The sequence below is a fragment of the Acomys minous genome, assembly GCF_964271855.1.
Source record: "Acomys minous genome assembly, chromosome: 4".
Classification (NCBI taxonomy): domain Eukaryota; kingdom Metazoa; phylum Chordata; class Mammalia; order Rodentia; family Muridae; genus Acomys; species Acomys minous.
In genome coordinates, this window is record NC_140486.1 from 112,012,080 (window position 1) to 112,038,236 (window position 26,157).

The 26,157-nt window shown below is 47.4% G+C and overlaps 2 protein-coding genes across 5 annotated transcripts in view; both read left to right on the top strand.

Annotated features, from left to right (window-relative positions):
- Positions 1-6,052, top strand: part of ATG16L1 (autophagy related 16 like 1) — a 32,857-nt gene extending 26,805 nt beyond the window's left edge. For all 3 annotated transcript variants that reach the window (XM_084780470.1, XM_084780471.1, XM_084780472.1), the window contains 6 exons: positions 1,960-2,080; positions 2,586-2,691; positions 3,490-3,639; positions 3,730-3,777; positions 4,547-4,648; positions 4,827-6,052. In XM_084780470.1, the coding sequence (XP_084636596.1) occupies positions 1,960-2,080; positions 2,586-2,691; positions 3,490-3,639; positions 3,730-3,777; positions 4,547-4,648; positions 4,827-4,920 (621 nt within the window). In that variant the 3' untranslated portion in view covers positions 4,921-6,052. The remainder of the gene's footprint in view (positions 1-1,959; positions 2,081-2,585; positions 2,692-3,489; positions 3,640-3,729; positions 3,778-4,546; positions 4,649-4,826) is intronic.
- An 11,394-nt stretch (positions 6,053-17,446) lies between these two features.
- The window catches only part of SAG (S-antigen visual arrestin), a 41,739-nt gene continuing 33,028 nt past the window's right edge, over positions 17,447-26,157 (top strand). For both annotated transcript variants that reach the window (XM_084780480.1, XM_084780479.1), the window contains exons 1-2: positions 17,447-17,847; positions 22,410-22,470. In XM_084780480.1, coding sequence (XP_084636606.1) covers positions 17,782-17,847; positions 22,410-22,470 — 127 coding nt within the window. In that variant the 5' untranslated portion in view covers positions 17,447-17,781. The remainder of the gene's footprint in view (positions 17,848-22,409; positions 22,471-26,157) is intronic.

Consider the following 26,157-nt stretch of genomic DNA (forward strand, 5'->3'; position numbering starts at 1 on the left):
TTGAAAAGAGGTCAATGATGAATAGTAAAAGGTCTGACATCCGAGGCCACCTCTCAACAGCCTATGTCCCCAGCTGCTTGCTTCTCTCATAATGCTCTAGTAGTGCTATCATGGGCAAAAGCAGTAGCTGACATACAGTGATGTCTCCATTCTGTGTTCCCTGACAAGCACAGAGAAGACACTGGTTGGCATCCGACAGCTTAGTCACCAAGGGATTGATTGTTGGGAGTGCTGGTGTCCTTGGATATGATCTGACATTTCAAGCTGAGACCTCTTACTTTAAGCACCATGGCTTCTGACTGTGTGTGTGGAGTGCTGATGGTTCCTTCTGTAGATTAAGCCTGCAGTGGGCCTGTCTAGCCTCGGTTTAAGTATAGAACTGACTTTCAGTGGCACTGAATAAAGTCTGTCTTTGTTCATTTGAGCGAGGCATAGTGGTGAACCTGTTAATACAGCCCTGGAGAGGGGGAAGCAAGAGGCTTTTTAAAGCATCCTCCTGCTGCTTCCTCTTTCCTGTTTTTTGAATTTCAAGGTCTTTATGAAATTTGATGCTGCTTTTAAGGTTGGGTTTGTATTTATCTTTAGTAGATTTCCCCCGCCCCCTCCTCTGCTGGGTCCTAGAGCCTCCTGTGTGCTAGATAAGTGCTCTGCCGCCAAGCTGGTCTTTTGTTTTGTTTTGTTTTTGTTTTTTGTTGTTGTTGTTTTGTTTTTTTTTCTTTTCTTTTTTTTTTTTTTTTTTTTCCCAAGACAGTGTTTCTCCATGTTAGCCTTGGCTGTCCTGGACTCACTTTGTAGACCAGGCTGGCCTGGAACTCAGCGATCCATCTGCCTCTGGAGTGCTGGGATTAAAGGTGTGTGCCACGAGGCCTGGCTGTCCAAGCTAGTCTTACAATGTTGCCACAGCTGATTTTGAATTAACAGATTTCAGGAATCCAGGTACTAGGATTATGTATGCAATACCACGCCTGCCTTCATTTTTGTGGTCTTGATCCGTGTTACTCAGCTTTCTGTCACTGTTGTGAGAGACCTAAGTAAGATAGGACAAAATAGCTGACACCAACAACTCAAGCTCAGGTTGCTTGGACTTGTGGTGGCATAATACATTATGTGGCTGAGGTTTGTCTGGTGTGAGAGTCAGAAAGTAAAACAGGAAGCACGGGGGGGGGGGGTGTTGCTCAGTGTGTTCTCTTCTCACTGGGCCACAGACTGTAGAGACCACGCCTCAGTCCTTACGCACCATTCAAGATCAAACCAAAGCAACATCTCATCTCTAGTCAGCACCCAGAAGTGGTTTCTCAAAGGTCCACCTCAGATCAGAGCTGGGGCTGCATACATGAAGTTGTGTTCCGTATGCTTCGTTTCCTTTCTCTTGCCATCTGATTTCTTTGAGAATGTGTGGCAGGATTTCAGGGCCTTTCATCTACTTTATTGAGTTCTTTACCTCTACCTCCCTTTGCCCCACCCCCACCCCCTCCAGCACTAGGTAGGAGAGAAAGAAGCCTAGAGGGGAAAGGAGGTGTCGACTTCTTTAAACTGCTTCCTTCTGATTAGGGCCATTGAGTTCCTTGGGGCAAATCCAATCCATCTAGTCAGGATTTATCTCCAACTTCTTCTCTTTTCCCATGGCTATTTGACAAACAGGAGGAGCAGCCGCACCTCTTCTCTTGGGGCTCTGGTCTTTATATCCTCTCTAGAGTCCCTGGAGTTAAACTATCTTCAGCTGGCGAATCATACCCCTGCCAGAGCATGTAAGAGGCCAGTAGTCTGCTGCTGTGGACAGCCTGAGGCAGCCCCATAGCCCACACCTGGGATTAAAACAACATATTTACATAACATAACTGGGTTTTGGTTTGTTTGGTTTTTTTTTAAGACACCAGAATTATCACTACAGCTCTGGAGTTTCTCCAGGAGGGCAGTATGTCACCTCACATCTCACCCTGGTGGTGTCCTCTCTTCTAGCACACACTCACAGGCCACAGTGGGAAAGTACTCTCTGCCAAGTTCCTGCTGGACAATGCACGGATAGTCTCAGGAAGTCACGACCGGACCCTCAAACTCTGGGATCTACGCAGCAAAGTCTGTGAGGAAATTCAGTCTTCTGTGTGTGTTTCTATAGATATTAGTGGGGAGGTGATGTTCCCACGTCAGAGCCTGCATTTTGTTTGTTTGGGTTTTTGTTTTTATCATTTTTTGGTTTTTTTTGGGGGGGGTTGGTTTTTTGGGGTTTGTTTTGGTTTTTTGTTGTTGTTGTTTTGGTTTTTTGGTTTGGTTTGGTTTTTTGGTTTTTCGAGACAGGGTTTCTCTGTGTAGTCCTGGACTCACTTTGTAGACCAGGAAGGCCTCAGAATCACAGAGATCTGCCTGTCTTTGTTATAGGCGTGTACCACTGCACCCAGCTTTTGTGTGTGTTCAGTCTGAACCCCAGGTTTACTTCAGTTTGGGGGCACTGGGATATTGAGGGTGGTTTCTGCTTGATTTCTCATTTCAAGTCATGATTTTGGGGACTCTGGTCAAGAGTGTAGCCATATTATATATGTTCAAGCCACGTAGTTGCCTTTGATTGATGGTGTTTGGTTTTCTTCCAGGCATAAAGACAGTGTTTGCAGGATCCAGCTGCAATGACATTGTTTGCACTGAGCAATGTGTAATGAGTGGACATTTTGACAAGAAGATTCGTTTTTGGGATATCCGGTATGACACCCTAAGAGCTCAGTGGGGAGGCTGATGAGAATTTTCATACCGAGTCATGAGCATGCTTTGTGTGGGGGTGTGTTCTCATACTCAGGGCCTGGCAAAGCTCCAGGACACCTGGGTCTAAGCTAGACTTTTCTTTATACAAAGTAGTCAGCGTCATGTGCTGTGCATACACTATGTGCCAAATGCTCTGCCATTTGTAAGATGAGCAGAGATGAGAAGCTACTCATTCCTACTTTTAGGCAAATGAAGGCAGAACACAAGGCGGTGAGCAGTGTGCTGTAGTGAAGGCAGGCCTCCCCGTAGTGGTGGGGATGGCTTAGGGCCGGCAGGCTCTGCAGACACCACAGCAGCTTGTATGCTAGCCTCATGTAAATGCTAAGTGTAACACCATTGAGATTGTACTTATGTGGGGCTGGAGGACAGATCAAGGGTAGGACACGTGCTTATGCACCTGAGGCCTCAGATTCAGTCCATAGAAATCACCAAAGGAAGTTTTTTAAAAAGTGTATAGTTGCCCTAGTTCACTCCAGCTTATCGAGGGTTCTGGTTGGTAGTTGTCATGTTATTCTAAAAACAAGCAAGGAAATTCCTAACCAGTTTCATGGTTCTGGTCCTCAACAGTGCTTCCTGTAGGCCTTTTTGTTGGGAATAGCTCAGCAGCAGTAGTGAGGCTAGGGACATGCTTGCTGCCTGCCCTTGAATTCAGACTGTTGGATTTAGCTGAGTGGGGACATTTCTGCCCAAGTTGGAAGTGACCCACCTGCATTAGGTCTCAGGCTCTGTCTCCCTTAGGTCAGAGAGTGTGGTCCGAGAGATGGAACTGTTGGGGAAGATCACAGCTCTGGACTTAAACCCTGAGAGAACTGAGCTCCTGAGCTGCTCCCGGGATGACCTGCTAAAAGTCATTGACCTCCGCACAAATGCTATCAAGCAGACATTCAGGTACTGGGCCCTGGGCCTGGCCTTGCTACTTGTGTCCTGCTGGGCCAGTACACGGTGCCTAGCACCTAATCTCTGTGCTCTTTGTTTCAGTGCTCCTGGATTCAAATGCGGCTCTGACTGGACCCGAGTTGTCTTTAGGTTAGTAGCCCTGTTCTTCCCACTACTTGGTTATCTCAGAGGTTCTGAGTGAGCTGCCACAGTCCCCTCTTCACCCGTCTACTTGCCAAGACTTGACACGAACACTGGAGAGGCCTGGCACCCCTGGGGTTGTTTGGGGGTGCCCCTGAAAGGTGATCCAGTGCCCTCTCTGCAGCCGGCCTTCTGCGTATCGTGCTTCTCTTACGTGTATTCTGGAGCCAGCATTCACCACAGGGAAAAGTGTCCATTTCATGTGGTGTGCGTGAGGCCTTATGAACGTATGTGTGTGCAGAGAGGGGCAAGAGGAGGACACCATGTGTTCTGCTCCACCACTCCGCTCTGCTCCCTTGAGACCCTAGAGCTAGGCTGACCACCGCAGTGTGGTGCATGTGTGCACATGTACTTTTTTCACATGGAATTTAGAGATTAGAACTTGGATCATCATGCTGCAGCAAACACTCTGAAACATTAGGCCATCTCCCCAGCCTGTCTCAACATTTCATGCTTTCCCCTCCCTCCTGTCACTGAACTATGCACCAAGCCGATCAACAGGCAGAAACCATAATCTTTTCAGAGCTTGGCTTTGGGCTCTGCGTGTGTTGCTTGAGTCTGATAGATAGGGCCTGGAGCCTCAAGAAGCAACATGGCACTGCTCTTTGGTAGCCAGTGACAAACACATGTGGCTGCTCACGATTAGCATCTGTGAGCCCAGGAGTGGTCATGTGAGGTCAAAGTGCTATAGCTTTTGCCCTCTTGTTGTGTTCCCCAGCCCTGATGGCAGTTACGTGGCAGCAGGGTCAGCCGAGGGTTCTCTTTATGTCTGGAGTGTGCTCACAGGGAAAGTGGAGAAGGTTCTTTCAAAACAGCACAGGTAAGGTGAACCCCTTGAATGTGTGTACTCGGGCCCATCTTCTAGCTAGTTGAGTGCTACTTACTGGAACAGTGCAGCTTTCTTAGCATAAGCCCCACTGCGGGTGGGTGTGCCTCCATTTTCCACATGCCTGGGCCTGGTGTCTAGCTGACTGATCTCTTCTTACCCATCCTTAAAGCTCTTCCATAAATGCGGTGGCGTGGGCCCCCTCGGGCTTGCACGTTGTCAGTGTGGACAAAGGAAGCAGAGCTGTGCTATGGGCACAGCCTTGATGCACACCCTCAGGAGCAGCTCGGGACCCCCACAGCCCATCTTGGAGGTGATGTGTCCTCCTAGAGAAGAGCTGGAGCCATGTGGTGCCACAGCTTCCTGAGGACTTTGACTGAAGGTCTCCAGTGGCCAAGAAGAACCAACACTGAATCAAAGTGACCCTGCAGGTCCTTCACAGAGGTTTAGATTCTTGTCTGCGTTTGGGTGGGAAACACTACTAATTCTGACCTTCATACCTCATGGGGAGCACAGGGTTCCTGCTGGGTCTCCCCACTGGACAGTGCCAAGGACAACTGCACACACTGGGTATTGGGTCCCCTGTGCTTTTCCCGTTTTTCCAAAGTCTGTTGTGCCTGATGCACACCCCCTTTCTGTGGGGTAACTTACCTAGGAGACTCACTGCAGCATTGGGTCAGTGGAAACCAAATGCAGGGCCTGTCCTCATGTGACAAAGGATGAGTGGAGCTGTTTCCAGGGCTGGCAGTATGTCTGGTCTTACTGCTGAAACCTCCTGCATCTTTGGCCTTCAGAACTCCAGGCTCCCTTCCTGCCAACACTTCCACATAGCTTTGTGTGTGCTTGTGTAAGAGGAAAGGGCTGTGCCAACCTTTCCCTGTCAGGTAGATTAGCAGCAGAGGTGAGAAACACATCTTTACCCTGCATTACTGCATGTGCAAAGCAGGCGGCTGAGTGCTCACCTGGGCCTCTGCTGGCCTGGGACTGTGAGTCTAGCCACCGCCTGTGCATGCAGGGACCTTGGTGTTTGGTACAAGAAGCCTATCTAGGAGCAGGTTATGATGAAGGCAGAGGAAGCATTATCTGTACTGCTCACCTGCGCGGGTGGTCTGAGCCCTGTGTGTGGATGTCTGAAGCACCATGTGTTTGTCACATTTATTTGCACTTTATTTTTTGCCTCCACACTGGTTCTCTGGACAGTAGGGACAGGAGTGCTAGAGCTAGGGCAGCGGGACAGCCCTCTTGCCCAGTGTGCAACTCAACCGTTTGCTACCAGAGAGCTTTTGTTGATGGAAGTTGAAGTTCGCTGGCCAGGGCACATCTTTTATTTATTTAATTATGTGTCCCAACAGAACTTGATTGTAAATAAAGAAAAAAATCTGTTATATGCTTTTCAAACTCCTTGCATCTTGATTGTTTTTTCTTTTATGACCTTAAGTTATGGGGCGGGGACTGCTTTTTTTCTGATACTTAATCCTTTTTGGAGATAAGGTCTTGCTTTGTTTGTAGCCTAGACCAGCCTCTTGCCTCCCAGCGGATGGAGCAAAAAGGTACACAGCCTGCCCAGCAGGTATTTAGTGTTTCCAGATAATAGAGGGGCTTTCCTGTCATTTTTGGCCATTTTCAGCATGTCGCCTGCCCCGTAAACTACTACTCCCTATAAACAGTAGTACTTTGTGTCCTATGCAAGTCTGAACACTAGGGAAGAGTTTGCAGGCCCCTTCTCCCCCACTGGGTGTTGCTGTGGACTGATACCCTGCCTCCGCTAAGTAAGTCAGAGCACAGAAACTGTGCTTGGCTGTTCACCAGTCTTAGGCAAACAGCTGTCAGCTACCAGACATGAACTACCCTTGTAAGGGAGAAGGGGAGCGTCAGATGAGCATCATAGTTGCTTTAGGTCACCCTGGTTTTGAACTGGAAGCAGAGCTGCTCTTGACTTAGTTCGTGCATCCTCGTTCTTTCTTAACTGGCAGCACTGAGCACTGGGCGTGTGTCTTGTTCACACCAGGTCTGCACCTTCCTTGCCTGCAGGTGGAGTCCTCGCATCACTGTGGGTTTCTAGTCTAGTCTTTGCATGGTGTGGTCTTGTTTTCAGGTGTTTCTCACATACAGCCACCAGGGAGGCTGTCTCCTAGTCTAACTGCCTCCTAGTAATATAACCTGTTCAGTCTGTATGTTACTTGTATATAACAGGATATTTTTAATTAACAGTTTAATGTTCACTAGGTCATTTCAAAATGCAGTATTATACATCAGGTTAGAGGCTTCAGTCCTAAAGGCTCTGTGTCCCCCACCCCCACCCCCCCACATACACACACCTCCTGAGTTAGGGTCTCACTGTGTAACTGACTGCCTGTAATTCACAGAGATCCTCCTGCCTTTGGAGCACTGTGATTAAAAGGGGTCATGCCTGACCCTTGTGTACTGCTTTTTAATCCTAGACTCTGGGGCACAGGGTATTCTGTGGCTTTACAGTAAATATATGGAGGAGAGGGCAGGGGCACCTCAGTTCCCAGTGATAGTTTGGCTGGGAAACAAGATTGCCATGAATCAAGGCACACAGGGCACCCATGTGTCTTCAAATCCATTTGCCTAACTGGGATTTGTCAGCCTCCCAACTTGAAGCATGCCATTTACACACTAGCCTGTGTGAAACATGCTGAGGTGAGTAACATGCTAGATTGTACTACTTCTGCTTTTATGGAAGCCACCGTTTTAATTTCTATAAGGTGATCTAAGTTGTAATAAAATGAGGTTTTTGTTCCAGTTTAGCCATCTGAATTATTTATTTTAAAAATGGGAGAAAGTTTCACACAGCTGAGTTCTGGCCAGCTTCATGACTGACCTCAGGTGAGCCCAGCCTGAGCAGGCTGCTGCTGTGTACTCAGCTCTGGCTTTCATTGCATTCTTTGCTGTCTGTGTCATACCCCTGAGCCCTTCCTGACCTGTCATCACTATCATATGACGCAGCCAGACCACTCCTGGGCACTGCGAAGATACTTGCAGGTTTTCACAACAGCCAAGATGTAGAATCAGCCTAGATGTTCATCGAGACATAAATGTGTGGTGAGACGTGGCATACACACACGGTGGGATTTCTTGAACCATAAAAAAAAAAAAAAAACATGAAGTTTGTAGGACAGAACTGGAAAACATGCTAAGCAAGGTAGCCCTAGCTGCTCAAAAGCAGAACTGAGTTTCTCATTGTTAAGTATTTGTCAGTGGAAGTGAATGTGGGTAAAAAGTCAGGAAACTAGAAAGGGAAATGGGATGGGAGTGTTTTAAAGCAGTGGGTGGGGAAGACAATAGAACACACAGGAGTGGAGATGGAGCACTAGGGATGAAAGGGAGAAGGAGCGAGAGAGCATACATATGATGAAGCAAGGAAACCTGTAATGCTGGGCATGGTGGTGCATGCTTCCGGAGGCAGAGGCAGGAGGATCTCTGTGAGTTCAAGGCCAGGCTGGTCTACAAAGCAAGTCCAGGACAGCCAAGGCTACACAGAGAACCCTGGGGGGGGGGGTGGGGGAGAAAAAGCAAAGAAACCTCTAAGCTGCTTTTTAAAATGTAAAGCTACATTTACTTGTCTGTATGTACATGGGCAGCTGTGTGCCACAGCACATGTGTGGAGGTCAGAGAGCAACTTGTAGGAATTGGTTCCACCATGTGTATGTATGGGGCCTGGGATCAAAGTCAGGTCATCAGGCCTGGCAGCAAGCGGCTTACCCACTAAGCCATCTTGTTTTCCAAGAATGCAAAAGGACTTTATAACACCATTATTGAGTCATATGGGGTAGATGTTTAGAGGGCAGCCTCTATTGGTCTGTTGACATGACTAGATTGAGGGATGGGATGGAATAGCAAAAAGGCATTAGCCTGTGAGCATTTGTCACCTTTAAGTCACCTGTTAACATGTTGACTAGCAAATGACATAGGTAGGGTTGGTGCTCTAAACCCAGACCTGGAGAAATCAGAGGTTCTGGGGGAGAGGGAAAATCGTGGTGCCATGTTGGAGTCAGCCCAATACTATCTGTTTTCCCATCATGTCCTCTGGAACAGTACCGCTCGCTGATGTTTCAGTTCCCTGCACAGAATTTGGTTGATTTTCTTCTGCAAACTTAACATATCTATGTCCAGACATTATCCTTGCCCATTAAGATGCGTTGGACTTTGGCAGGTTTGCTCTGATTCCAGGACACAGGGAGGCAGGAAATACAAGTGAACTTGTATTGATTTGTATTTGGGCTCAGATTGGGGGGCGGGGGAGATGCCTGTGGCTCTCACATGGCTGATTGCTAATTGGGGAGCCAGAAGCCCTGATACTTGCAGGAGCATACCAAATGAGAGAGTCAGGAGCTTTCAGGAGTCACCCTTGGCACCCTACAGAGTGCAAAGCACATGGGCACTCAGTAACCGTTTGGGTTTTTTTTTTTTTAAACATTATGTTATTCTGGATTGGCCTCAAACTTGCTGAGCGTGACCGTGAACTTTGATCCTCCTGCATCTTTACCTTGAGTACTGGGATTGTACGCGTGTGCCGCCACACCCAACTTCTCCATGCTGGAGGTTGCATTTAGGGTTTTGTAAGCAATTTACTGAGTTGTCATTCTCATACCATGTTATGTTTGTTCATTCAAAAACTTTTTTTTTTTTTAAGGTTTTTTTTTAGGATGGTTCCTCTGTATAGCCTTGGCTGTCCTGGACTCGCTTTGTAGACCAGGCTGACCTCGAACTCACAGTGATCCGCCTGCCTCTGCCTCCCAAGTGCCGGGATTAAAGGCGTGCACCACCGCCCAGCTTCATTCATATACTTAGGAGGTAATGCTTGCTAGGATGCATGTGTACAGCTCAGAGAACAATTTGTAGCAGTTCTCTCCTACTGTGTGGGCTCCAGGAATCAAACTTGGGTTGTCAGCCTTGGTGGCAAGAGTGTTTACTTGCTGAGTCATCTCTGCCCCTCACACACTGTTTTAAAGTGAACAGTTTTGTGCTGTTTTATAATTTGTAGTATATAGTCACCAGCTCTTAACACTAACCAACAAAGGCATTGGTGGTTTTTCCTATGAAGATCTATTAAGCAACAGATAAATCCAAAGAAAAATGGACACTTTGTTATTCTCCTCCTCCTCCCCCTCTTCCTCCCCCCCTTTTTTTTTGGCGGGGGGGGGGGGGGGGGGGGAATCTAACCTGGGTCTTCTAGAAGAGCAGCCAGTGTTCTTAGCTACTGAGTCATCCCTCCAGCCTCAGGTGATGGCTCCTCAGAAATAGCAACTATTTCAGATTTCCCCATGTTTGCTCCTAAAGCTCTAGCAGTGAGGACAAGCTGTTTTCATTATCAGTTGATGTTTTCTCTCCTCCAGCATGTGCCCTTAAGGTGACAAGTTAGCCTCAAAGTCCATTAGCCTTTTGGCTGGCAGTCCCCCACAGAATTGCCCCCAGCCCCGTGAGCCCTGACTGTCCTTAAGGTTTTGAGTTGAAACACAGCTTCTCCCTGTGTGTTACTCCAGTAAAAGTCCCATATGATCAGGGCTTCCTGGACTGAGGATTCAGGCCAGCCAACTTCAAGAAGAAATCTAGAGGAAAGGCATAATGAGAGCTCTGTGTGTGTGTGTGTGTGTGTGTGTGTGTGTGTGTGTGTACACCTGTGAAGGGTGTTGGATTCCCTGGGAGCTAGAGTTACAGGTAGTTGTAAGCCACCCGATGTGAGTACTGGGAACTAAATGCAGGTCCTCTGATAGAGCAGCAAACGCCGTAACATCGAGCCATCTCTCCAGCCCCCTTAATTTTTTTCTTTTTCTCATAAGTAACCCAGGCTGTCCTTGAACGTAAGATGCTTCTGCTCCAGCCTCCAGAATGCTGGAACTAATAACATGTGATAGGATGCCCAACTTTGGAGTCACCTATTTTTTTCAAAGTAAGGATTTATCCCGGAGCACAGCCACACTCTGTGCTTATTTTATAGAGTACATGTTCCTGTCCTTATGCTCCGGAGCCATCTTTTGAAATGGTTGTGACTTAAGCTTACGCACACACACACACACAGCAAGCATTACTGGTCTTGCTAACTGGGTGGGGTTCATGCTGCTTCTTCCAACGGTTCTGGGCTCAGCAGTTTCACAAGGCAGTTCTGTAATGCACAGCTAGCAATAGGTCTGTCCTTGACAGGCCGGGGTCTGTGGAAGGCTTGCCAGAAGAAGGTGTTAGATCTCACTAGACATTACATATGCTGTAGGGGTGGGGGATAGTGTCACAGCAAAAATGCTGGGAATCTCAATCAGAATAAAAGTGTCCGGCATCTAGAATGTTTGGCTTTTAGGGACAACACTGTGCTTTTGTCCTTCATTTGTCCATCAAGTAAAGAACAATAAAGCATCATACACTAGAGGTTAAAAATGAAATCTCCACATAGATGTGAGTTGAGGTTTCCCTAGTGTGTGTGACCCCAAGGCTTCTGGCTGGATCCTCAGTGCGCGTGCGCACACATGTACACACACACACACACACACACACACACACACACACACACACACGTACACATAGTTATGGCAGTTCAGTGACTAAGATGTGCTCGTCTACACACTTGTGGCCTGGTGCCCAGGCATCAGTGAGAGGATGCAGGATTCTAGGAGCATATAGCTTGCAGCCAGAACCAGGGCTTGTTGCCCAGAGCCCTGTCTTTCTTTCTCTCTTTCTTTCTTTCTTTCTTTCTTTCTTTCTTTCTTTCTTTCTTTCAAGGTTTACTTTGTTTAAAGATTTATCTATTTATTACTATGTATACAGTGCTCTGCGTGCATGTACATATCCATGTCAGAAAAGGGCAACATACCACATTATAAATGGCTGTGAGCCACCATGTGGTTGCTAGGAATTGAACTCAGGACCTCTGGAAGAACAGGCAGTGCTCTTATCCTCTGAGGCATGTCCCCAGCCTGAGCTCTTTCAATAGTAATATTAGAGAGCTCTGGCTATTTTACTTCTCTTTGTTTTTTATATTTTTAACTCTTTTTGTTTTGTTTTGTTGTTTGTTTGTTTGTTTTTTTGAGACAGGGTTTCTCTGTGTAGCCTTGGCTGTCCTGGACCCACTTTGCAGACCAGGCTGGCCTCTCCGAACTCACAGCAATCCACCTGCCTCTGCCTCCCGAGTGCTGGGATTATAGGCGTGTGCCACCACGCCTGGCTATATTTTTAACTTTTAATTATCACTATGTATACATTATGTGTATGTATGGGTATGCACAGGTGACAGCTTGTGTAGAGGTCAGAGGACAATTTTTCAGAGTCAGCTTTCTCCTCCCATTTCCATGAGGGTTCAGGGATTGATTGAACTCATGTCATTAGAATTTTGTGGTGAGTGTCTTCACCTACTGAACCATCTTGCTGGCCCTAGCTTTGGGGGTGCAGGGGTGGGTAGATGTGAGAGGAGGTTAGTGTCTCATTGTATAGGTCAAACTGGCTTTGAGGTTGTGGAAATCCTCCAATTACAGGCACCATCATGTCTGTAGTCATCATTTTTGTATTTGGAAAAGATTATTTTTAGATTTTTGAAATGTTATGTGTATGAGTGTTTTGCCTGCAAGTATGTATGTATGTGTGCCTGGCGCCTGCAGAGGTCAGAAGAGAAGTGACGGACCCTCTGGAACTGGAGTTATAGATGGCTGTGAGCAGCCTTGTGGGTACTGGGAACCAGACCCAGCCAGCCCTCTGCAAGTCTCTCCAGCCCCTATTTTTATAGTTCAAAGGGAGAAGTTATATAGCCTCCTGCATTCATAGTCTTTTGCTTGTTTTGGTTTGGGGATCTGCCTACCTTTGCCTCCAAAACACTGGAATTAAAGAAATGCACCACCGTATCTAACCTATAACCTATTTTAATGCATACCTTTATCTTAGTTTTACATTTTCTTTTTGAAATTTATTTTATTGTGCCAGGCATAGTAGTGCACACCTTTAATCCCAGCACTTGGAAGGCAGAGGATCACTGTGAGTTAGAGGCCAGCCTGGTCTACAAAGTGAGTCCATGACAGCCAAGGCTACACAGAAACCCTGTTTTGGGGGAAAAAAAAAAAAGCAAAAAAAAATTTAATTTCATTTGTATATGTATGAACATTTTTGTTCATGTATGTACATATTGTACCATGCACATGTCTGGTGCTAATATGGGGATCAAAAGAAAATCTCAGGTCCCCTGAAATGAGTTACAGGGGGCTGTGAGCCACCATATGGGTGCTGGGGACTAAAGCCAGGGCCTCTACAAGAGCAGCCAGAGCCCTTACCTGCTAAGCCATCTCTCCAGCCCCTTTATTTTGGGTTTTGGTCTGGGTCCGTGCTTGTCCTCCTGCAGGTGCCAAAGCTTTTGAAAGTAGATCTGTCCCTCCAGGTTGGAAGCAGGGATTGAACTTGGGCCATCCTCGGGCCATCCTCAGGCTGGCACAGGTTGGCACTTCCACACACGGAGGCCGCTGCCAGCCTCTGTTCTGCTAGTTCTCATCTCATCCATCTTCACACCTTCCCCAGTGTATCCAACGTGTTTTGCACTTATCCGGTACCACACTTATCCAGCTGAGTGTCTGGGGTCACACATTACACATGGATGTTGAGGCCTTAACTGTATTTTAACACATCTCCGTTTTTGGCCAGAAGAAGGATGTAAAGACTTCATGGATTCAAGTTAATCCAAGGGACTGCTTCACATGCAGTTGGGACAGTGATCCATATGCACCGCCTTGTACTGGAGGCATCTTGTCCCCCGCATCACCTTGTTGCTTGGTGGCTTAAAGAGCAGTGACTAGTCCTGGCCTTTCAAGGTATCAATTATATGGTGAAGCTAAAAGATCAGGAGGTAACTCTGCCGTACTGAAATCTGTCACTCATAGGTCCCTAGAGGAGGGGGCTTGCCGTGCTATGCAGAACCATGCTGGGAAATGCTAGGGTTGACCAGGAAGTAAGGGGAAACCATGGTAATAGTTTTTGCTGTTTCCGTGGAAATGACAGGCAAAACAGGCCATGTAGGATCTGGAGAGTTCAGAGTGTCTCTAGATGTGATGATGGCAGCGCGGGACCTGAAGTACAACAGCCTTGATGAAAGAGGTTAGGGTCTGAGGGAAGCAGGGTCAAGGTGTGGGCCTTGGCTACTTCCTCCAGAAGGGGAGGCAGGAGGATCATGCGTTCAAGGCAAGCCTAAGTCAGAAAAACCAAACCTAGGGCAGGGATGAGGTAGGGTGGGGTGGGGGTGGGGGCTCTAGGTTGGGAGCACTAGGAAGTGGCATTTTTACTGTCCCTATCTAAAAGAGCAGTCTCTCTAGGACTCACAGTATCCTGTCTGCAGAAACTAGTCAAGTCTGGTGGTCCACACCTATAATCCTAGCATTCGAGAGGCTGAGGCAGGAGGATTGCCATGAGTTCCAGGTCAAAAGGGAAAGGGGTTGAGGGTGTGGAACTAAACAAAACTAAGAAGCTAGGATTAATACAATTGCGCTTTGTTGGATAATGTTTTCTTTTATCATTCCTTTTACATTTAGCTAGCATTTCTCTGTTTAAAAAAAAAAACATGTTGGGGCTGGAGAGATGGCTCAGTGATAAGGACAACTGTCTGTTCTTGCCGAAGGTATGAGTTTGATTCCCAGTATTAGCGTGAAGGTTCACACTGTAACTCTGGCTCTGTGAGCTCCTGTGCCCTTTTCTGGCCTCTAGGTACTGCATACATATGGCCCACAGACATGCTCTACAGCACACACATACGCAATGAAATAAATATATTTTAAAAGAAAGTGTTGTGCCCAGAGACATGGCTTAGTGATTAGGAGCACTTGCTGCTCTTGGAAAGGACCTGAGTTTAGTTCTAAGTGCCCAGATGGAGGCTCACAATCATCTGTAATTGCAGTCCCAGGGGATTGGACAGCCTCTTCAGGCCCAAGCAAGCACCAGCAAGTACATGATGCACATACATGTACTCATACACAACAAAAATAAAAATAAATCTTTTTAAAAAGACTTATGGTGTATACAATGTTCTGTCTGCATGTACTCCTGCATGCCACAAGAGGGCACCAGATCTCATTATAAATGTTTGTGAGCCACCATGTAAGGCTCTGGGAATTGAACGCAGGACCTTTGGAAGAGCAGCCAGTGCTCTTAACCTCTGAGCCATCTCTCCAGCCCCTAAAAGTAAATCTTTGGGGGGAAAAATGTTTTGCCACATTCAGTGGTTGCACACCTTTAATTCCAGCACCAATGTGGCAGACGCAAATAGACTGTAAGTATGAACCTATCTCAAAGTAAATAATGCAAACAAATATAAGGTTTTCCATTGGAAATTAAAAGCTTTGACAATTTGAGGTAAAACTAAATAAAGGGGGCACAAGGAAGAGCTTGTGGGGGACAGGGAATGAAATAGAGCAGAATGAAATACAAGAAGAGATATGGGACATACTGTCCCAAAATCCATCACCTAGGTAAATACATCACTAAACCATCAGCTGCTGCTGCTGCTGCTGCTGCGCAGGGACCTGCTCAGTGCGTGGAGTCCTAAATAATCGTGGTTTTGCGTCTTGGGGACTGAGGAGGAGGAACAGCAGCAAAAAATAAGAAGGAAAAGGGGCGGGGCTACAGAAAGCAAAGGAGGGCAGCAGACAGTTGTTTGATGGGCAGAGTGGTGAGAAGTAAGACCAGGACCTGGTGGGCATTGTCCAGACTGGACAGAAAGCTGCCAGCTTTTGGGACAGATGCTGACCACTCCCCCCTTCCCAGGTATCACAATAAGCTTCCGTGACTACTGAAGCCCACTATATAGGTGAGTTAGTGGCCATTGCATCCCAGACTTTCATTCCCTGAGTGTTTGGGACCATGGACTGCTCCCTGGAAAGTAAGGGAAACAGTGCTGTGGGCGTTCTGCCTCACAGGCTCAGAGTCTAATAAGAAGAGACCTTAGTAAGAGTGAATGGCAACTGTGCCTGGTAAGCGGCCTGGTCCTGGTGCCTGGGAAGACTTCTCTGAGGAAATGACACCTGACCAAACTTGGAAGGAGCCAGGTAGAAGGTTCACGCATGCTCTACACATGTCTACATGAAGAATGACAGCACCTCCCCAGCAGGGGAACTGATGGATGGGGCTAAGGCTGTGTGTGCCGGTGTGGAGAAGGGCCTGCAAAGTAGAGATGGATGCCCATCAATGGTGCAGTCATTACTGTCCAGGGAACCCCAGGTAGTGTGTGGACCCATACTGGACGTGTAAAGATGTAGGAGGGTACAGAGGGCCCAGCAGGACTGTTGACATGAAGAAGAGGGACACGTGCAGCCCAGCCCCGGGTTGACATTTCTCCTTGACCTTTTTCTTTATATAATACTGTAATGCCTGCTGAGCTTAATCAAGTCTGTCACTTGAACATCCCCCTTCCTGATGATGCTGAGGAGCAAAGAGATAAGCCATCTATTTCCAGAACCCAAAGAGGTTTAGGACAAAAAAAAAAAAAGCTTTCAATTAGCTGGTCCTCTCTGCACCTTCCTCAGGCCAGCTGGATGGCTCGTGCATCTTTGGGACCCTCTGAGAAGATTGGAGTTCCCAGCTAATACTTAGAACTGCTGACATGGCCAGTCTGCCATCTCGCTAATCCTATCTCCTTCCTGCTCCACAAATCTGATTTTGCTTTTAGAGACAGATCTCAGTGCTGGGCATCCTCACAGATCCCTACAAATCCCCCACGTGGCAGCCAGGGGCCTCACCCTTGCCCTCTGGGGTCATCTGGTAGGAGTTTACCAGTTGCCTCAAAGCAGAGGTTGGCTACTCACCATCCAAAAGCATAGGGACCTTCTCCTAACCTCCCTGGCCATCCCAACTGGTTGGTGGACAGATCGAAACAAGGTAAGTGAACGCCAAACCAGGCATTCCCAGAAACCAGGGTGGACACAGAGGACGACAAGGACAGGCATGCTTCTGCAGGGTGGAGTGCTAGGGTTCGCTGCCTTTAGCTTGCATAGGATTTTGCTTGGACAGGAAACTTGAGGGCTTTTAATCCCAGACCAGGAGATGTCTGTGACTATCCGCCAGCCGAAGAAGAGGGAACAGATATGTTGAGTGGAAAGAAAGGGCTGCCTGGTGGAATTGTGAGGTTCTCATATACCACCGGCAACTGCATTTGGGAAACAGTCATGCTGTGGGATGTTTCAGGGGCACTTTTCTGTGTGCTTACCATAAGGCACAGAAAAGCCTGGTGTGGTGGTACACTAGACATGAGGATTGCCAGATTGGGGCCAACCTGGGCTACATAATGAGACAAGAGGAATAGGAAGGAGAGGAAGAGGAGAAGAGAAGAAGAAAGGATCCAAACGTGATCAGAGCTCTTTGGTTTTGTGGAGGCCGAGTTTTCCTATGTAACCCTGGCTGCCCTGGAGCTCACTATGTAGACCAGGTTTACCTCAAATGTTCTGCAATCCTAGCTCTGCCTCTTGAGTGCTGAGCTTGTAGGTAGGTGTCACCACACCTGGCATGACAGCACTTTAGGCGCAACCTGACAAGTAACGGCACTAACATTTAATGAGAAAAGGCAAAACTTCATTAGAATCTAGCTGGGGAAGTTCACTGCAATGTTTGAAGCTTAGCAAGAAAAACAGAACACACCAAAACATAAACTGGACCAGGAGTGGCGGTGCACACACCTTTGACCCCAGCACTCGGGGATGTAGAAGCAGATGGATCTCGGTGAGTTTGAGATCAGTCTGCTCTACACAGTGAGTTCCAGGCCACCAGGGTTACGCAGAGCCCATTTGGATGGTGGGGGGGGGAGCACTGGGGCTGGAGAAATGGCTCAGCAGTTATAAGCACTTGCTGCTCTTCCAGAAGACTTGAGTTTGGTTCCCAGCACCCATGTCAGGGGTTAGAACTCCAGCTTCCGGCCTTGCAGGCATCTGTGCACATGTGGCACACATACACATAAATAAAAAGCTAAATATGCTTCAAATGCACAGTGCAGTGACGTACAACCAGTCAGAGAGCTGATTTGATCAAGCGAGGATGCTGGGGCCTGCGGGGGGAAATGTCCAAATGAGTCTCGGGAGTAGAGTTTATGTCCAGAATATTCTTAACTTCATCTTTGGGATCATTGTGCTTTCCCAGCCCTCCAGCCTCTGACAGACAACATGGCAGCCTCTGTGAAGACCAACAAATCCCACGTCATCTTCAAGAAGGTCTCTCGGGACAAGTCGGTAAGTGGCACAGAAGAGAGATGCTTCTCAGGAGCTATTGTAAGAATATTAGGGAGCAGACATTTGTCAAGCGTAACCGTGATCAACATCCACCTACCATGCGGCCTAGGGAGTTGTGTGTCCATGGGATGGACAATCAGTGAGAGAAGACTGAGGAGCAACGGTGGATGCTACAGCCCACCGTCTCGCAGCCCCATACTTGCTACTTTCTCCCTCACTGAATTCTGGGAATGTGTTATGTGTGACAGCACAGGCCAGTTTGAGAGCCAAATTGAAAGACTAGCAGTGTATCTAGCAGGTACTTAATGGGAGTGTTGTTTGGCCTTGCCCTGCTGGCTGGTTTCCTTACGGTGCCTCACAGAGGAGCCAGGCTCTTCACATGCACCCTCCGCGTGCACCCTCCTGTGTTGGCAGGAAGTTCCGCGTGCCTGCTCCTCTGCTGCCAGGAAGTGTCATCATTTCCATCAAGCCCTTGGGCTCTTTGAGGTTATAGCTTTGGTGCCCTATATCTTTTCATCCTTGAACTCTTACTCCCACTGTGTCTGTCCAGTTCTTTTCATCTCTGCTTCCTACAGAAAATGGACCACTTTGTGCCGGGTTCCCTGATCACTTACTATTCCCCCCACCGCCACCACTAATGCCTAACAGACATCTGTTGTCTATGGCCGTGCCTCCTTAAAATGTACCTGGTCTCTAAACAGACACTGTTTGAAACATGAAATGCATTTACTTCTTTCCTTCCTCCTTCCCTCCTTCCCACCCTCCTTCCCTCCCTCTTCTTGGTACTGAGGAATTGAACTTAGGGCCTCATATATGCTAGGCTAGCACCCTAACACACACACACACACACACACACACACACACACACACACCACACACACAATATATATATATATATATATATATATATATATATATATATATATATACATATCAACAACTCTAATTTTATTCACTACTATTTTCAGACAGACTCTCATGAAGTTTCCCAGGCTGGACTTGAACTTGGACTCCTCCAGCCTTTGCCTTCTGAGAAATTAGGATTCCAGGCATGTGCTACCAGGCCATACTTAATTTTTTGCTGGTGCCAGGGTCAGAGTGGAGGAGAAGCCATCAATTCATGTCTTGTGTTTTGTGTACTGGCAAGCCCTGTGTGCCCCAGTCATGGGGTGCCTGGCCTCTGCAGCCATTTCTCTGTGATTCTCTCTTCTGTGATATCCTGAGGCTGCTGGGAGCCCCTCCCACCTTCGAGCTCATTTTGGTTCCGGGTTTGAGGATGCAATCCAACATAATGGGGTCAGCCTGGTGGCAGGACCGTGGGGTGGTTGACCCTTAGGCAGGAAGCAGATGAGATGAGATGAGACCAACCTCCGATTCCAGTGCGCATGAGGAGTCCAGTTCGAGGCCAGCCAGAGCTACACAGAAAGCACTTGTCAAAGAGAAAGAAAGTCATACAGGTTGGCCTCCATCGTCTCCAACTCTCTCCCTCCCAGCCAAAGCTTGAGAGAAAAAACTGCTCCCCTATCTTCACCCTCCTAAAGACTCTTCAGTGTTGTCCGCCCCCCCCCCCACTTTCCCACCATAAAGAGGCTGCCTGCCTGGCCTTCCCTTGCAGAACCTCGATCTCTTGCTGTAGAAGACAGTGCTAATCTCATCTCTCAGAGTTGCTTCAAGTTTGGAATGATCAGATTATCTAAAGTGGCATCCTGGTTGTGCCAGGGAATCTTTCTGGGTGCCTCAGACCTGGGTCCTCAAGACCTTTCCTGTCTCGGCTTTTGTCTTCACTCAGTATCCACTTGCTGCAAAGGAGGCCATTGCTGGCTCCAGAAACCCTCTCTTCACTTTGGCACCTGCCCATCTCTTTGGCCCAGAGAGCCATTCCTGCCCATTGTCCTGCTTGAGTGGCTGTTTCTGGCTCTGCTCAGGTAGCGCTTCCTTCAAAGATGGAGTTCCCCTCGCTTCTTCCCTCCCACGCCCTTTGGCTGCCTCTGCCCCAGCACTTACCTCTAAGCAAGATAGCAACTTGGAGAGCTTTTGTCTCCATAGACCCACAGTGCTGGAGCCCCCATAGCCCTGGAAGTCAGGAGGTGGGACATGTGCTGGGAAGGGGGTGCGCATCCCTATTGTTCCTGTAGTACCAAAGGCTGCAACGTTAGGCATGATGGTGGTGCCTGCCATCCCAGCACTTGGAAGGACAAGGCAGGAGGTGTTTGGTTGGTTGGTTGGTTAGTTGGGTTTTTTTTTTTTTTTTTTGGCTTATCAAGACAGGGTTTCTCCGTATAGCCCTGGCTGTCCTGGAACCCTCTTTATAGACCAGGCTGGCCTCAAACTCAGAGATCTGCATGCCTCTGCCTCCTGAATGCTGAGATTAAAGGTGAGTGCTGTACCACCATGCCCGACAAGGCGTTTGCAGTCAGCCCAGGTTACACAGTGCTACAGACCCAGAGACTCTATCTTAAAATAACACAGGGGCAGCCAGAGCATGCTGAGATGCCAGGGACTTGTACTGCCAAAATGTGCTCTTGGAGCATGGGTAGGGAGGGCTTCCTCAGCTAGAGACATGGCTAAGAGTCCTTCCTCGCTCTGCAGACAGCAGGGCCAGAGAGGTTCAGCTATGACGGGACTATGACAGAGTTGCCGTGGCCAGGGCCAAGGTGAGACCAGAGGGGCCTGGAGCCTAGAGGTAAGGATCGCTCCTGTTGACCACCTTCAAGAAACTGGATGCTAATCCATAGGAGGGAGGAGACAGACACACCTATGAATTAGAATATAGCCACATGTTAGGGTTCCTGCAAGAACAGAAAGGGGTGGATTTGAGGAGAGTAAGACTCTGGGAGAGACTCGTGGTGTACCATCACTGGGAACCTTAGTCCCATCCGGTCTGGACCAGGCCTGTAGCCCTGGGAATAGATGCTTCCCTAAGCTAAGAGATAGTGTATCTAGCAGATCTCAGAACCCAGAAGCCAACAGGGCCCACCTGCCAGGAACCATGACCATGCTCAGAAGAATGTGCCAGCCCCATGCCAGGCAGGCAAGCATGGGACAAATGCCAGCTCCCCCTCTTCTCTCTCTCTACTCTTGGGTCCATCCTGCATAGAAAGCAGAGGGCCGGGAGTTCACTGGGTGAGTCAGCCAGGCTAGCCTCAGAGTGGAGCTGTGGTCTAGAGGGTGAAGCTTGGCATCTGTTGCAGCGCACTTTGCAGTGTGTGTGCCTGCATCCATGTTCCAAGCCTAGCTCCCTTCCTTAGCTGATGAGGTCTGAAGAAACACTGTACACAGATTTACAAGGCCTCTTACTGGATCTACTCCATTAACAGAGATCGGGCATTTGCTTAATACCACCTTAACATCAGTCGTGCAAATGGTCCCACTTGGGGACAAATAATACACTGTAGAGGATTGAGACTAAGACATGATTTAATGTCAAAAAATCATTTAGATTGTTTGACACAATAACACTGTGTACTTGAGAGGCCTTGAGAAGCAGGGAGCCTAGCCAGGGCGCATGGCTCTGCTCGTTGGCATTCTTAGCAAATACTGAGTGAATCCCTCTATGTCCCAAAGGCTGCAGTAAATACTGAAAAGGCTGAAAGGTATATAGAACATGCTAGAGCAGTGGTTCTCAATCGGTGAGTCATGACCCCGATGGAATTCAAAGGACCCTTTCACAGGAGTCACCTAAGACCATCAGAAAACACAAATGTTTACATTACAGTTCATACCCATAGCAAAATTCCAGCTACAAAGTAGCAACAAAAATAATTTCATGGTTGGGGAGGAGGGTCACCACAACCTAAGGGACTGTATTAAAGGGTCGCAGCATTAGGAATGTTGGGGATCACTCCTTTAGATCCTCCACACTCACCCCAAGGCATCCGAGGTAGAGCAGTGAGCAGTGGGGAAGCAGCCCCTGCTCTCCTACAGAATAGCTGAGGAGACGGAGACCACCTACCAGGAGCATGGATGGTGCTCCCACCATTCGCTCCACCTCCTCCTTCCTCAGCGTGTGATTGCTGGTTTGCTTGTGCAGGACTCACCTGATGGGCTCCCAGGTACTCTTCTGGAAGTCCTACTTCATTGCCTAGCCCAGGAAGTCTCAGGGCAGAGGAGACAAGGCTTCTCGGCACACAACTGGAAACAGAGGCCTGACTGTATCCATAGGCATGATCTTCCACTAACATAGGGGTCGGCCTGTCGCATTTACTTGGTTGCTTGCAGACCTGGGCTTGATGAGAAGAGGAGGAGAAAACGGAGTGGGAAGAATTCCCACCATCCATATGGATAGAAAGAATTCCTTGGAGGCCATATAGGGATGGAAGACTGTGCACAGCACTGGAAATGAACCATGGTCGCCACAGGGAGAGAAGGAAGCTACAGAGCATCTGTAGAGCCAAGTGACTCCTCTTCTGAGGACCAATGGAAAGAGTAGAGTGCTTGCCTTGCCTTGCATGCATGTGGGCCCAGGTTCGAGTCCCAGCACTGAATAAGAGGAAGAGGAAAAACACAGCTGCAAACACTTTGGGGCTGTTGGCCTCCAACTGAATGTTTTGTTCCTCCTGCAGGTGACCATCTATCTGGGGAAGAGAGACTACGTAGACCATGTCAGCCAAGTAGAGCCTGTAGGTAAGTTGAGTTTGGAGGAAAATTCAATGTCAGCTTTTCTTTAAGTCATCAGAATGCTGGTTCCTCATTGAAAAGAAAGAGAATCTCAGTAGGGTAAGGTGGCACACGCCTTTGATCCTAGCACTCAGGAGCAGCAGCAGCAGATGGATCTCTGTGAATTCAAAGCCAGCCTTGTCTACAGAGTAAGTTTCTGAACAGTCGAATTTGTCTCAAAAAACAAAGAGCTGGATCTCAGGCTAGAGAGATGGCGGCTCAGAGGTTAAGAGCACTAGCTGCTCTTACAGAGGACCCGAGTTTATTTCCCAGCATCCACGTGGCAGGTCACAGTCAAATGTTATTTCGTCTCCAGGGTATACAAAGCCCTCTTCTGGCCTCAAACTCAGAGATTTGCCTGTCTCTGCCTCCTGAGTTCTGGGATTAAAGTTGTGTGCCGCCACCACCACCTGGCTGAGATGGATTTTTTTAAAGATTTGTTCCATTTATGTATATGATTGTTTGCCTGCATGTATATATGCATACCACCTGCATGTACTAAAGCCAGCCTGTCTATAGGGTGAGCTCCAGGGCGGCTAGGGCTGCACAGAGAATCCTAGTCTCAAAAACAAAAAACAAAACAAAACAAATAACAAAAAAATAAACAGATAAATAAATATTAAAAAAAACAAATCTCACTAATAATCTCAAATTTTAAAAAAAACTAAAGGGCTGGTTTGTAGCTCAGCACCACTTGCCTAGTCCAAGGCCCTGGGTTCAACCTTCAGTACTAAAGGACACAAATTCATCTCTGCTTCCTGACTGGGCATGCAATATGGCCAGCTGCCTCAAACTCCTGTGTCCACATTTTCCCCTCATGATAGACATACCTTCAAACTGATGCAAAGGAAACACAAAAAGACTCAAAGGAGGCTTTGAGCAAGAGAAGAATTCTTTTTTTTTTTTTTTTTCATTTTTTGAGGCAGGGTTTCTTTCTGTAGTCTTGGGTGTCCTGGACTTGCTTTGTAGACGAGGCTGGCCTCGAACTCACAGCAATCCGCCTCCCTCTGCCTCCCAAGTGCTGGGATTAAAGGCGTGCACCACCATGCCCTAGTGAGAAGAATCCTAAAGTAAATGAGTTTGAGAAGCCAGAGACAACAGGAACTGTCTTTATCTTAAGACTTGAAATGCTGCCTGGCGTGGTGGCCTATGCCTTGAATCCCAGCACTCGGGAGGCAGAGGCAGGTGGATCTTTGTGAGTTCGAGGCCATCCTGGTCTAGGACAGCCAAGGCCTCACAGAGAAATCCTGTCTCAAAAAACAAAACAAAACAAAACAACTTGAAATGCTTGAGCCTAAGGGAGGCAGTACCAAAAATCCACTGTCAATAGCTTCTGTACATGCTGTCAGGTGAGCACGCTCCTGGATTGGCCACTTCTTATATCTCCAGAGCCGTCCAGATTCTAGGAAACACCCAGGAATCCAATTATATGTATGTGTTTTCCTGACACAAAATCAATACATTTCAAAATTCCAAATGCACAAAGAAAGAAGGTCAAAAGAACAGACAGTTATAATGCCAATGAGGCTGAGGATGCTACCTGAGCCCCTGTGGGCTGCTAGTAGGACTGTACAGTGGTGCAACCACTGGGAAAACATCTTGGCAGTTTTTTTTTTTTAAGATTTATTTCTTTTTTATGTATACAGTGTTCTGCCTGCTTGTACCCCTGCAGGCCTAGATAGTTATGAGCCATCATGTGGTTTCTGAGAATTGAACTCAGGCCCTCTGGAATAGCAGTCAGTACTCTTAACCACTGAGCCATCTCTCCAGTCTATCTTGGCAGTTTTTTAAAGACCTAAACATATCTTTACTATATGACCCAATAACAGCATTCCTGGGTGTTTATTGAGAAGTGAAAACTGCACATATGAAACCTTTTTTTTTTTTTTGGATGTGGCTGTTCACAGCAGCTCCAAACCAAAACTAAAATCTCTCTTCATTAGGTGAATAAGGTTAAACAAACTGTGGTATGTCCATACCATGGACTACTATTGAATCACTAAAAAACAAAACAAAACAAAAATCAAGAATCAAGTTATTATGGAATGTACCTGTAATCCCAGCACTTGGGAGGCTGAGGAAGGACAAATGAGAATCTGAGGTTAGCCTGGGCTATATAGCAGAGACCCTTTCTCAAAAAAAAAAAAAAGAAAGAAAGAAAGAAAGAAAAGTGTGAAGTGTGAGCTATTGATACCTGCAACAATTTATTAAAAAAAAAAAAAAGAGCAATCTCAAAGGGGTACAACTTCATGACCCTACTTATACAACATTCTCAAGATGACAAAATTCTACAGACAGTGCTTGCCAGGGGCTGAGGATGGTGGGAGCAGGGATGGTAGCGCAACAGAGCCCAAGGGAGAGCTTTGCAATGCCAGGACAATTCTAGGTCTAGATTGTGGTAATCACACAGAACTGTACACGCCCATTGTGTGCTTGCCCATGTCCTCATTTAGCGCTGTAAGTGTGTAAGCTGTAAGCACGGGATGCAACTGCATGAAGGGCATCGGAACCCTCTGTGCTAGCTTTGTAACTTCCTCTGGCTTGATAAGCATTTCACTATCAAAAGTTTGGAGGAAGTATGGGGGAAAGTGGCAGTTTTAAGCACTGCGAATAAAACTGTCCTCAGTGGGTAGGATGCTTGCTATTAAGACTGACAACCAGTCTCATCCCAGAACCACATTTTTAAAATTACTACTCTTGCTGGGTGCTGGTGGTGCACGCCTTTAATCCCAGCACTTGGGAGGCAGAGGCAGGCAGATCTGTGAGTTCAAGACCAGCCTGGTCTACAGAGTGAGCCCAGGACAGGCAGGGCTATACAGAGAAACCCTGTCTCAATGCCCCCCCCAAAACTACTATTCTTAGCCGTGTGTGGTGGGGCACGCCTCTAGTCCCAGCACTCAGGGAAGTCAATGCAGGCAGATCTCTGAGTTCCAGGACAGCCAGGGCTACACAGAGAAACCCTGTCCTGAAAAACCAAAGACAACAACAAAAACAAACAAACAAACAAAAGCTTTCATTGGCTGAAGAGATGACTCAGCAGTTAAGAGCACTGGCTGCTCTTCCAGAGGTCCTGAGTTCAATTCCCAGCAACCACATGGTGGCTCCCAACCATCTATAATGGGATCTGATTTCCTCTTCTGGTGTGCATGAAGACAGAGCACTCAAACATATAAAATAAATAAATAAATCTTTAAAAAATTAAAAATTACTATTCTTGGCTTTTTCATTTGTTTTTGTTTTTGTTTTTGGTTTGTCGAGACAGGGTTTCTCTTGTAGTCCTGGCTATCCTGGATTCTTTTTGTAGACCAGGTTGGCCTCGAACTCACTGAGATCCCCTGCCTCTGCCTTATGAGTGCTGGGAAAAAATTACTATTCTTATTATTTTGTGTGTAAGCATGTGGGCTTGAGTGCATGTGTGTGCACCATATGCACACAGGAGCCCGCAGAAGACAGAAGAGGTGTTGGATCTCCTGAGACTGAGGCTATGGACAGTTGTGTGGCACCACATGTGTTCTGGTAACCAAACCCAGGTCCTGTGCAAGAGCAGCAAGTGCTCTTAACTGCTGAGCCATCTCTCCAACCCCCAAAACAAATACTATTCTTAAAAACAAACAAACAAACAAAAACCAAACAGCTGGGTATGGTGGTACACAC